The sequence below is a fragment of the Crocodylus siamensis genome, chromosome 1 (genome assembly GCF_052110815.1).
Source record: "Crocodylus siamensis isolate JL-2025a chromosome 1, ASM5211081v1, whole genome shotgun sequence".
Taxonomy (NCBI): domain Eukaryota; kingdom Metazoa; phylum Chordata; order Crocodylia; family Crocodylidae; genus Crocodylus; species Crocodylus siamensis.
This window is the reverse complement of record NC_143395.1, coordinates 136653659-136667450: the sequence shown is the minus strand read 5'-3', so window position 1 is coordinate 136667450 and position 13792 is coordinate 136653659. Positions and strand designations below refer to the sequence as shown.

The following is a 13792-nucleotide window of genomic DNA, read 5'->3' as shown; positions in this document are numbered from 1 at the left end:
GTAGACAGACTCCTGTAAAGGCCCAAGTGTAGGACTGAAGGCCCCGACTAGCTATGGTGCTGTACTAAAAGCTCTGGAGTTTTCATTTTTAGTATGATTCAAAGTAATCACTCAATTCTATTTCTGAATGCCCCACATGGATTTAGTTTACTTCAATGTAAGCCATACTGAAAGCAGAATCTGGCCCTGAGTGGTGAACTGGTAGGATCTCTTATATGGAGGAGCCCTGAAGCATTTACATACAACAAATCCTTGACACTAGCAACTCAAATTTTAGTTACTCTAGAACTCCCTGCTGACAGGAAAATTAGGGAAAAGTTATGATATTGCAGGAGCTGATGCTAAATTTGTCAGTTGACAAGGCAGACATGTTTAATTGCTGCCAGAATGGAAGCATCCATTACTCCAACTATAGTCAATGGAATCTGTGACTACTTGGATAATCTGACTTCTATATAATGTCAAGGATTAAGAAGCACCTGGCAGAGGGCAAGCCCAAGACATCCTTTATACTCCACAAGACTTGCTTGTGAACCTTTCTATTGCAGACACAGCAAATATGTTTCTGTTCTTATAACCACTATTGGTTCCCTAGAAAAAAAGTGCACTGTGCCAGCAAAAGCACTTCTGTGTTGGTATAAGTGTGCCTATACACTAGGGCTTTTACCAGTATAGAAACAAAAATCAGTCCCTTAACTGGCATTATTACCCCAGCAAGGAAAAAAAAAAAAAAAAATCTAGCCCAGACCTGGCCTTAGTTAAATGTCCAGGCCATCTCCACACTTTTTAAAAATAGAACAGAAGATTAGACACTGAATTTTTAAGGTAAAGAAAGAGATGGGCCCTCCCATTTCCTTTGGAAAAAAGGTTCTCACACCTCCTTCATGCATCATGAAGAAGAGTACAAGTTCAACTTAACTTTCCACAGGTCACCTCTTGATGAACATATTAAGTTACACTCAGGATTAGCCAAGACTCTTATATATAAAGAGATAAAGCTGAAATTAAGGGTGTTTTCCACTATGACTTTCTGTAGCATATCCAGAAGTGCTTTGGCATTCAGTGCTCCATGGGTCACCTGTCACAAACCTTGTTTCTCAAATTCTTCAAAAAGGTTCAGACTGGTAATGCTAGGGCCAGTGAAGATGATGTAGTTTTTTCCTGATGCATTCTGACAAAGGCTCTTGGCCACCATACTGTGGAGCTGAGGCTTGTTCTTCAGAGCATCCAGTCCATCGGCACCACTTCCTTCTTTGAGATGGACATAAATCTTAACAAGCAAGTAGAAACAAGAAAGAAAAGCATTGTGGTTATTATGGCTCAGGAAGAAGCAAATGCAGATGTCAGTCCACCAGCTAGATTTCAGTGGAGGCAAGCTGGAAATAAAGACTGTAGACAACTATTTAAATGCCCAATACACCTGTCAAGGGAGCACTGCACTGTCTTTAAATGACCTTGGAATAGCAGCTGGTACAACAAAGGGAGAGAGAGATCCTTGTCTAGACTCAAGGGCTTTCTGAGTCCTTTCCATGAAGCTGGAAAAAAAAGCATTGTCTTGATGCAGTAAACCTCTACTCTTAGAGATGCTGCTGTATTGATTTTGCACAGGCTTACGTTTGTCAGTAAAAGGTGATGTTTGGCCTTTGTGTTCCAAAAACATGGGCCTTTACAAGAGGACCAATGAACCTGTCCATTAGCTGAATAGTATTCAGATTTATAACCTCTTCAACTGCCATTAGAGGGTGATGTGGCCACACACTCATGCCAGAATGACACATTCTTCCATATATGCCAGCTGTCCATGTCCACAGCAGTCAGTATGTTCTACCTCGACCTCAGTACTGTTCTAGCTTAGTTCTTTTGTACAGATCTCTGATTTGAAGGTAAGCCACTAAAACACAGCGAACAGGCAGTCAGGGTGCTTTGAGCTACTTTTAACAGTTAAATTGTCCTTCCTAGCTGGCTGGGACAAATCAGATTGTGTTGCTGTCATAGCAACTTAAAGCTAACAATTACCATTGTCCAGTAAATGTTTCTGCTGTACTCATAAGACCTGGTGGTCACCCACAGCAGGCCACAAATACTTAGGTGCAGTAGCAGGAAAGGTTTGTTCCCTGATAACAGTTAATGATAGCCTCCATCATTGTATGGATAGGTACATACAGTACAACAGTCACCCTTGTTGATGCTCTGCGAACACATACAAAGAGGTGAAATTATCCTCTCTCTCCTACAGGCAGTTGGTCTGAAAAAAGGTTATGGCACAGTAGGTAAATAGGGAGTAGCATTTTTTGTACAGAAGACTCCAGGTTTCATTTATTTAATTCACAATATTTGGAAGCATAACTTTTAGTGCATCTAAATGCTTAAACAAAGAAAGGACACACAATTTAGCAATCTTCCTAAATATAAGCCACATGCACTTCTTCTCATCTGACCACCCTAACCTTCACCCAGAAGTCTAAGGCAATAAATGAGGTTTACAGCAGGCTTCCCATGTCAACAATCAGGGACTCTGATGGAATTACTCCTCCTCTTGGTTCAAAAGTTGAAGACTTCTCAGAAAAATGTAACCTTGCCATCTATCCTACATTTCTGTAAAAGGGATATTAGCTCTCACTCCTTAGTAGATCAAACTGGTGGGGATATGAACAGAAATACTAGATACTTCCCTAAATTCCAGGAACTGCCTAGCCAGCATTTTCTATGAGTATTATGGGGTTGTTTTTTTTAAAAGAATGAGCTCTGTACCTGATTCTCCTTTGGCTCCTGATGTCAGCTAAAAGCAAAGTACAAACAAACTACAATTTTTAGGAGGAAGCACAGTTCTGCCTCCCTGCCTTTTCTCCATTCCTTATGATTTATAACCTTCTCCTCTGTGAAGAGCTCCAGGGGTCTGATTTAAATATTCTTAAATTAAACAACATTTTCAAGAAATCAACATACGTTAGATAAAAAGGCCTTTTGGAAAAATTTTTCCAGAAATGCTTGAGAGAGTGAGAAGCTCAGATCTTAAACTCAGTTGGCGCATCTTCACATGCAATTAATGTGCCTGAATTTACTGCACAGTAAATTGAGGTGCATTAAACTGCTCATGGGTCTTCTCATGTGCCTGGACTGGGAGCAAACTGAGCCTGACAGGAACAGCTTATTCCAGGGTTGTTCCTGCCCTGCTTTGCCCTCTGCAGCAGCCAGGAGGAGTTTCAGGCTCCCATGGGTTCCAGCCCCAGGCTGACAGGCACTGGGACAGCCCAGAGCTGATAGGGGGCACAGGGGTTAGACCTGGGCTCTGGGGGATGGGAGAGCTGTCCCTGCTCCAGGGGCAGCACCCAACTGTAGGGAACTTGAGGCCAGCCCTAGCTATATACAGCTGAGAGGTGCCCCCAGAACTGGGACAGCTCCCCACTTCCCTCTGGAGTTTGGGGTCGGCCCCAAGCTCCACACAGCTGGAAGCTTCTCCCAGAACCACGACAGCTGCCCCTCCCCGGCCCCCCCAGAGCTTGCGGCTTAGCCAGGCAGCAATTGTGGCCCCCTGCTGCCCGAGCTACGCAGGAACAATTTGCTCCTGGTTAGGGTCTCCACGTGCACGTCAGTGCATTTGTTTAAAGTGCTTGTTTTCTAGTACCTGTATCTGTTAGCAATAGCAAATGGCACTATACATTAATCTACTGTGCAGTAATTGATGCACACCTGTAGACAGTGAGGCTTTGCTGTGCATTAGATTAATCTAATGTGCAGTAAAGTGCATGCATAGAAGTGTGCGGTGAGACTTAAGGTCTGAAGTAATTTAGGTGCGTTTCAAATTTTTACTCTTAGCTAAGAGCAAAGGCTGAGACTTTCAAAGCCACAGAGGGATGAGTGCAAGCTGTAGAACTTATATGTTTAAACTTGAATGACATTTCTAGGTTTTGTTAGTAGCACTGGAAATTCTCAGTACAAATCCCCAAAGCTAAGTACAGACAGTCAAAAAGCTGGAAGCTGAATCAATTCAATCTTTGCAGGTTAGTCTACCCTGCATACACTGAACTGATAAGCAAGTGACCAGACATTCACTTTTAATTGCAGAAATATAGCCACATGCCCACAGTGACTAGGGCTGTGTGAAATTTCACCACCAGTTGCATTTCGATGCTGTTTTGACCTGTTTCGAGGTCGAAACAGCAAAATCAAAATGAAACGGATATGGTCGAAACAGCCTCGAAATGAAACAAGGCAAGTTGAAATGTTTTGCTGTTTTGACATTTTGCCCATAGTCTACAATGAGGTCAAAACAGCCTATAACTGTCATTTCTGGACAGATTTGGATAAAACTTGCAGAAATGGTATCCCCTTCTGAGGGCAGAAAGCGTGTCAAGTTTCAAGAAGATAGGTGCAGGGGGTTTGGAGAAACTGCACCCCAATATCTTGAGAGCCAAACTTACGTCACATGTATGTGTTAAGCCACAGCAGGGTCAAAACTGAAGGCATGCTAGCCCCTGCTGAGGCCACAAAGTCTTCCAAGTTTCAAGGAGGTATGTACAGGAGTTTGGGGGAACTGCCCCTCAAGCTGTGGACAAGCAAAACTCGTGACATGAGTGACACTGCGTATATTAAGGCTCAGCAGGATGAAAGCTGCAGGCCTGCCAGCCCCTGCTGAAGCCACAATGCCTGCCAGCTGTCAAGGAGATCGGTGCAGGGGGGTTCTGGGGTCCTGCACCCCTAGCTGCTAACAGACAAAACCCTTGACATGGGTGCTTGTGCAACTGACTGTGTCTGTCTTGGGGCAGTTGATTGTCTGTATTGATTATTTCCTCTCCTTAGTCTCTGGTTTTGCAGGTGTTAATCCATGCTCATTAAGACATTATGTAGTAGCTAGGTACTGTGTATTGAGCTGGTCCCTGAGTGACTCATGATTAATTGGTAACTGGTAACACAGTAGCTTAGCAGTCAGGCCTGCAGTAGTCCCCCCCTCCCCCCAGTGCCCCAAGACAGACACAGTTGCACAAGCACCCATGTCATGAGTTTTGCTTGTCCACAGCTTGAGGTGCAGTTGCCCCCAAACCCCTGCACTTATCTCCTTGAAACTTGACAGACTTTGTAGCCTCAGTAGGGGCCACCACCCCTGCAGTTTTCAGCTTGCTGCACCTTAACACACACAGTGTCATCTATATGACACCCCAGGGGAGGCACACCCAGGCCTAGGGTCAGTGAGGACCTAGTCAAGAAGCTTCTGGAGGGACTGGATGTATTTAAATCAGCAGGTCCTGATGATCTCCACCCCAGAGTGCTGAGGGAATTAGCAGAGGTCACTGCGGGACCCCTGGCATGGCTTTACGAGCATTCACAGTGCTCTGGAGTTGTGCCAGAGAACTGGAAAAGGGCCAATATGGTTCCCATTTTCAAAAAAGGGAGGAACGAGGACCCAGGAAACTATAAGCCAGTTAGTCTTACCTCGATCCTGGGCAAGCTTTTTGAGAGTATTACCCTGGCACGTGTCCAGGAGGGGCCAGCAGGGGAGGTTATATTTAGGGGCAACCAACACGGGTTCATTAGAGGCAGGTCCTGTCAGACCAACCTGGTGGCCTTCTACGACCAGGTCACAAAATCCTTAGAATGCAGGTGTCGCAGTGGATGTAGTCTTTCTGGATTTTAGGAAGGCCTTCGACACTGTCTCTCACCCCATTCTCATTAAAAACTAGGGGACTGTGGCATCGATACCTACAGTCAGATGGGTCACTAGTTGGTTGGAGGGCTGCACCCAGAGAGTGGTGGTGGATGGGTCATTTTTGACTTGGAGGGATGTGGGCAGTGGGGTACCCCAGGGCTCGGTCCTCGGGTCCACACTGTTCAACATCTTCATCAGTGACTTGGATGAGGGGGTAAAAAGCACCCTGTTCAAATTTGCTGATGACATTAAGATGTGGGGAGAAGTGGGCACGCTAGAAGGGAGGAATAGGCTGCAAATTGGACCTAGACAGGTTACACAGGTGGGCAGATGAGAACAGGATGGGATTCAACACTGACAAGTGCAAGGTGATGCACCCGGGGAGGAACAACCGGCAGCATACCTACAGGCTGGGGAACTCCCTTCTCGTCAGCAGAGGCAGAAAAGGATCTTGGAGTCATTATTGATGACAGAATGAATATGGGCCAGAAGCAAGGGGATGTGGTCAGGAAGGCCAACCGCACCTTGTCATGTATCCACAGATGCATCTCAAGCAGGTCCAAGGAGGTGATCCTCCCCCTCTATGCAGCACTGGTCAGGCCGCAGCTGGAGTACTGCATCCAGTTCCAGACACTGCACTTCAGGAGGGATGTGGACAACATGGAGAGGGTCCAGGGAAGGGCCACTCACATGATCAGGGGCAGCAGGGCAGGCCCTATGAGGAGAGGCTATGGGACCTGAACCTGTTCAGCCTCCACAAGAGAAGGCTGAGGGGGGATCTAAAGGCTACTTACAAACTAGTCAGGGGGGATCAGCAGGCATTGGGGGAGTCCCTGTTCCTCTGAGCACTACCAGGAGTGACCAGGAATAATGGTCACAAGCTGGCAGAGGGTAGGTTTAGGTTAGACATCAGGAGGCATTACTTCACGGTCAGGACAGCTAGGATCTGGAACCAACTTCCAAGGGAAGTGGTGCTGGCTCCTACCCTGGGGGTCTTCAAGAGGAGGCTGGATGTACACCTTACTGGGGTCATTTGACCCCAGTACTCTTTCCTGCCATGGCAGGGGGTCGGACTCGATGATCTGCTCAGGTCCCTTCTGACCCAACAACTATGAAACGATATCACAAGTTTTGCCTGAGAGCAGCTCAAGGTGCAGTTCCCCCCAAACTCCTACACCTATTACCTTGAAATCTGGCAGGCTTTGTGGCCTCACCAGAGGCTACCACCCCTGTGGTTTTGACCTCACTGTGGCTTAGCACAGACATGTGACATGAGTTTTGCGCTCAAGATTTTGGGGTGCAGTTTCTTTGAACTCTCTTCCTCCAGCATCTTGAAACTTGGCACACATCATGCCCACAGAAGGGGCTACCATTCCTGCAGGTTTCATCCAAATCAGGCCAGAAACGACAAAGTTATAGCCTGTTTTGACCTTCCTATTACATCCTATGGGCGCAACATCAAAACATTTTAACAGAACGAAATGGAACAGCTGTTTCAACTGAAAACAAAAGTCAAAAATGAAACACTGTTCTGTCAAAATGGTGAAACGCTGGTCGAAATGAAATGCTTCCATTTCACACAGCCCTAACAGTGACCCAGGCCAGAAGCTGGGGGGTGCTAGAGCATGCTTTCCTGCTCGCTGGAACAGATAGCTTGGGCCAAGGCTAGGCCACCCATCCTGAGAGGGGCAGTTTGCAAGGGAGGTGCATAGCACCTGTGGGACTGTAAGTGAACTTGAATCTGGAGGGGATCTAGGACAGAAACTCAGTATACCGATTTCACCTAAGTCAGTTAAGTCTGCTACTACATCCATCCAGGTTTATCTTAAACCTGTTTTGGCCATTTTGAAAGTGGTTTATGTGCACTGAATTTCTGTTGCATTACAGATTTGAACTGGTTTTTGATCACTTATACCAGTGTGTGTGTAATTTCTCTCCCTAGCCCAACTGTTTGGAGACCTTCACTTTCCTGATAGGCATCTGACTCCACCCAACAAGCTCCAGTATAAAGGACATTGCATTGCAATCCTATTCTTCCTTATTCTCTCATGCCAGTTTCTTCCTTCCATCTTTCTTTGCCCACCAGAATTCTGTGGGCCCCCATCTTCCTCCCTAGCATCCTACCCACTCCCAGCGCTCTTTGCCTGTTGCCAGAAGTGACATTTCTCAGATCTCTGCAAAACTCATTTTTACTGTACAACTTCCAGTACCAGTCAGTTCCATTTTAATTAATCCCTTCTGGCTTCTGTAGCCCACAAACCATTTCAGTCTTAAGCAGCTGCTGCTGGCTGGTAAGTATCAGTTTCTGAGACTACTCGCCCCCAGGTCCTGGAAGGCAACAGGAACTTTCTATTCTTCTTCCCTACTCTCAGCTGAGCCTTCAGATTTGACTCTACCAGCTTTTTGAATAAATCACTCTACTTCTCCAGCTTAATCAAATCTTGCCTTCAGAAACTCAGCTACATCTTCACCACCTTTGATACGATCTTAACGCTCCTGTCTTCTCTCCTTTAGCTCCCCGCTTGTTGTTCCATGAATAATTTTGCTGAGAGAAAACTGATAAAAATAAATTACCTTCCTCCTCTCCTTAACTAACCTTCAGTCCTCCTCCTGTAACTTTCACCTTCTCCTCTAGTCATGGATGCAGTTGACTATTAATCAGAAAACTCTGCAATGGCATTGCCCTATGATGCCAGGAGATCTGTTACAAAACATGAAAACCATCCTGGAAAAAAAACTGATTTTACCTGAACAGAGGAAGAAGTTGCATCACATTTCATGTAAGAAATTTCACACATTGGTAAGAGCATGGGAATTTCAGTCACTTGACTAACGTGCAAATTCATAGGAAAATGCGTTTGTGATGATAGGATGATGGAGTGTGCTACAAGGCTACTGGGAAAGGAAAAAACTGACATATGAGCCACCACTGCTTACAATCTGGAATAGACTTGAGTGCTATAGGCCAACAATACCTGCCCCTTCCCCCAGCACTGACCATTTTTGCATACGGTTATTCATGTGAAGGATAAGACTCACTAGAAAATGGCGGATCAAAGTGGTCAACTTTTGTTCCTGTCTATGTCAAATATTTAAAAGTGCCCCAGAAACCAAATATTGGCAATTCTGTTTGTGTTCAAAGCTCAGATGGCAAATTGAAAGCTATTGTAGATAGCACATCACAAGTACTCCACATTACCCTAGGGTACGATTCGCAGATTAAATACATGACATTTTGGAAAAAAGCGAAACAAATGGGGAAAGCAGTAATAAACAAGAGATTTTGAACACTGTATTGTATGGAGGAGTATCTAATAAAGGACAGAGTCTGAAACAGTGCAAACAGCAGCCAAGTTAGTAGAGGATATAGCAATAAAGGACAAGCTAGCAAACAAAAATCAATCAAGTGGACATGCTATTTAGATGCCAAACATTCACAGAAGAAGATAAAAGATGCTGGTTTACAGAGAGCATTTCATAAATATTCAAGTCCTTGAAGTCACTGAGCTACTTCAGACAGTGGTTAGGACAACTGCTTAAGCAAATGCCATCACCTTTTGTGCATAAGCTACCGCTCAATACAAAGCTAACTTTATAAAGAGGTATTGATTACCCAAAGCACTCAGGCAAACCTCGCTTTCTATGGGAAGTGCCAGAAGGTAATTAACTTCTATTTTACCCGTTGTACCTCTTCCAGAGTCACTGCTATCAAGTAATGCCTGACCACATCTTAGTGTGGGACTCTACTCCATGGACTTTTGGTCCACAAAGAAAATTGTCATCAACAGAACCGAGACAAGGATGTAGAATATTTTTTTTCACTTGCAAAGACAGGTTTTCCCTGATGCAACAACCTTCCCAGGAACCACCCATAGTTCAGAGATCAGAGAAGTGAGAGGTTGGCAACTAGAAGGAAAGAAAAGGAAAAGAATCAGAGGTACTTCTGCTTAGCAACAGGAAACAAGCAAGTACATATCTACACGTGCATTAACACACTGTAGTTAATGTGCATTAAACCTGTGAGGTACTAAGAAAATGTGCATTAGCTTGTTTAACACACATTAACTAAAGAGCTTGGGGTGCCTATACGTGAGCAGTGAGGCTGCTCTGATGTGCTGCAATTCCAGCACATCGGAGCAGACTCGATTAACTGAGTCTGCAGAATCGTGGCAATTACCACACTCCAGTAGCCTCCTGTGTCTCATGTATCAGTGTCCCTGTGCCTCAAAATGGCACCTCTCCAACTTCCCAAGCATATGTATAAATGCCCGTGCTTTTTAAGCAATGCTTAATGTGCATTGGCCTATTTTAATGTGCATTAGCAAAACAGCATGTTTTTTTATTGATGCTTTAAGGCACATTAAAATAAAAACTTATGTGCATTAAAGCACACATGTAGACATGCCCCGGGAAGCTGCTACTACTGCTGATACAGACCCTGTAAGCTACACCTTTCTAGTGCAAGAATAAACAAATGCTGGAACATCCCACTGAGGAGGAACCAACAGATTTTGGAGTCTTCAGGATGAGATAAGGTTCTCTTTCTAGAAGACATGCTTGAATCCAGTTTATGAAATAAAATTTCTATGGCCTGCATGTATAAACATCAGGGGCAATCCTTTTTGGCCTTGGTTTATAGATCTATGAGCATAGTGCTTAGATCCCAGGCTGACAGATGCCTCACAAAGTTTTAAGACCGTCACTTTTCATAGGCACTGGAATATAAATGACTATTTTAAAAACATAAATATGCCAACTGTGATCAAAACATTTCATTGCAGTACAGGCTTGCTGATCTTACATTAATGCTGGAAAGAAAATAGTGAAGTTGCTTTCAAAGGAAAACAACATCACTTTTTCATGTAAAGAGTGATGTTAGGGTAACATTGAAGCTTGAACAAACAAGCTTTCAGAAGTCAGAAAACCTAATCCCATCTCTTTAAAGCATGGCCTTTTATATCTGCCGCTATGCACACAAGAATTAACTATTAGCTTCAAGGGATGTGGACAGAGTGCTGCTGCTTTCTAGTAATACCTGGTGTCAGAGCCAACTGGTGCGATGCAGCATGAGGATGCTCTAAGTTATACCTGCAATGGAATTGAAGTATAGCATGAGTGCCTGAAAGCCACCAGCATTCACACCCTTCCCAAGTTGGACAAAGCATTGATATGGGCCTGGATTTAGTTTAGTTTAGGTTAATCTTTAACTTGTCTTTAAAGGCAAAGTTTGAAAGGAGTTGGTCCATTAGTTTTCAAGTTAAGTTTAAGAGGGATATTCAACTTGTCTTTGAACAAAAGACTGAAAAATATCTGCTATAAACTCCTAGGATCTTACAACATCCAAATGGTCATGGCCACAGTAGGACTGCCGACTTACTCCCAATACCCATTTATCCCCACCAAGAAGAAAGTATGAGCACCAATGCAGTGCCATATAGAGCTAAGCTAGCAGTAACTAAGGGACGAGATCCATGATAATGTGGCTATCCTGCTTCTGGTACCTGAGCTAGCCAGGATCTCATTACATAGCACTACATTCTGACACACAGAGCACATCTACATGAGATGCTAAATGTGCAGTAGCCTAATAATATGGCACAGTAGCATGTTATGGCAGAAACAGTGCTAATACACTACTGAGCTATGTTATTAGGCTACTGCGCAGTAGCATCACTAAAAAGGTATGCACCGGCACTACTGCATGTTGATTTAGTACTTGGTTATACCAGCATTAAACTTAATGCACAGTACCTACAGGACATTAACGAACAGGTAGACATGCCCAGAGAAACCTTATGCGAGTAAACTGATGCTTGGTTTGGCAGACGTTTATATCAAAGACTGTGCAAATCTTAAAAGTGGCTGTTTTAATTCTATCCCTGTCCCCACTGGATATGTCTATACTCAACCCCAAATTCATGTGGTCTCAAACATGTTCTGGTTTTGCAGATATGCAGATCTCTTTCAGTGGAGGGGAAAAGTAGTAAGGGAACATGGGAAAGAATATCCCCATTTTCATGTTTTACCCAGTGGGTAAATTGGGACTGACATCCACTTCTAGTCCCAGCCAAATTATTGCCACCTTTGATTCACTCACAAATTGTTCTCATTCTATCTGCACAGAATCTTGATGATTTGCTCCAACATACCTGAACTTCTCTGCTTCCCCTCCCTTCCCCTCCAGGGTAAGTATAGACAGTGAAGAAGCCAGAGGCTGAATCAATTCAATCTTCACAGATTAGTCTAACCTGCACAGGACTGAACCTATAAGCAAGTGAACAGACATTCTCTTTTGATTTGAGAAATGCAGCCACGTGTCTGCAGTGACTCAGGCCAGAAGCCTGAGCATGCCTCCATGAGCAGCTGGAGCAGACAGCTTGGGCTAACTCTAGCCCACCCACACTGCAACAGAGCGGAGGGGGGGTGCAAAGCATCCTGGGATGCTGGGAGTCTGCGAGTTAACTTGAATCTGGAGGGGACCTGAGACAGAAATTCAATAAACCGATTTAACATAAATCAGTTAAGTCTGATGCTACCTCCATCCAGGTTTATCTTAAACAGGTTTTAGTCATTTTGAAAGAAGTTTATGTGCACTGAACTTCTGTCATATCACAGAGTTAAACTGGTTTCCAATCACTTATACTGGTTTGTATAACTTGTCCCTGTGACAAGAAAGTTTGTCCTCATTTCACCCTTCTAGATGTCTCAGCCCACCCTGATTTCTGATCTTACCCATTTATCCCCTCTCTTTGTTCTCTGGCTCTTTCCCTTCACATTAAAAACATCCACTCTCCTGTATTATATGCTCACCCTGGATCTCACTTGCTGCTTCAACTACAGCCAAGCTGCCTTGTGCCTTGACCCATATTTATTGAATGTGCTGTCTACATTCAATTGCTCTGGAGTTCTTTTTTTTCCCCACTTCCATCCTAGACCCTCTTCAATTATAATTCTGCCTCCTGCACTGAACTGAAACAATTCCTGCGAAAGTCTGTAATAACTTCTTCCTAACCTGTGCTCAGAATCAGTATACACTCCTCCTCCTGCCATACCATCATCTTCTTCTTGAAATTTCTTCTTTTTGTGCATGATTCTCTCCCAATCTCTATGGGTTTCCTCTGGAGTTCCTCATCACCACCCTTTCAACCTTCTGCAGGGGCTTCCTCAAGGCTCTGTCTTTGGATCTCTTCTCTGCCAACACAAATTTGGCTTTTTGGTTGATGACTTACAGATTTATTCCTCTGTCCCACATCTATTTGTCTGTGTCCAAACTGAAGTCTCTGCCTATCTCCTTATCTCTTTATAGCTGCCAAGGGGGTCACCTCAAGCTCAATATAGCTAAATCAGAGCTCTTAATTCCCCCACCTACAAAGTCTTCCTTTTTTTATGCCACCATGGACATCCTCCTTCTTGTAATTTATATCCACAATTTGGACATTATCATAGGCTCTAGCCTCTTTCTAGGCCCTTACATCCAGGCTATGCCCCAGTCCTGTAGATTCTGTCTGCATAAAATGCAGCTGACAGCCTTTTCTATCCATCCAGGCTCTTAACTTGTTGCAGTAATTGAGATGCAAGATGACTACCGAGGTCTCATCATTTCTTTGTGCTCTACCTCTGCTGTCTTGTACATTAAGGGCGCAGCTACATGTGCATTTAAACGCAACTAAATTTAATGTATTAAGCTAATGTGCATTATGCAATTTTTGGCAGATCTCTACATGTGCAGCGACTTGGGACTAAAGTTAGTCCCAAGTCCCTGCAGCCTTGTGGCTACTGTGGAGAGCACCAGCCTCCAGCCACATAACTGCCAGCACTTGGCAGTCATGGTGAAACCAGAGCCACCTGCCACCATGTGGCAGCCATCTGGGAAACTGACCCCTGGCCAGCCCCTTTCGTGCCCAGAAGCCGCACGCCCAGTGCAGGGGCAGCGCACGGCAACTCCCTCCTTACTCATCCTTCCCCACTGCACAAGGGCTGCTCCAGCCCCTGCCCCTGCCAGCAACACCCAGCACCCTGCTGCTTCAGCCTGGCCCCTGACAGCAATGACCGCCTCCGTGCTCCTGCTGGCCATGGTGCTGGCTCTGCTGGTCCCAGCAGGCTCCACCGTGCCCAGGCCCCAGGACAGCCACACACCTGCCAGCTGGG

General features: G+C 44.8%; 1 protein-coding gene across 2 annotated transcripts in view; it reads right to left on the bottom strand.

Annotated features, from left to right (window-relative positions):
• Positions 1-13792, bottom strand: part of PGBD5 (piggyBac transposable element derived 5) — a 108480-nt gene that overhangs the window by 23411 nt on the left and 71277 nt on the right. For both annotated transcript variants that reach the window (XM_090043808.1, XM_090043813.1), the window contains exon 4: positions 1090-1270. In XM_090043808.1, the coding sequence (XP_089899934.1) occupies positions 1090-1270 (181 nt within the window). The remainder of the gene's footprint in view (positions 1-1089; positions 1271-13792) is intronic.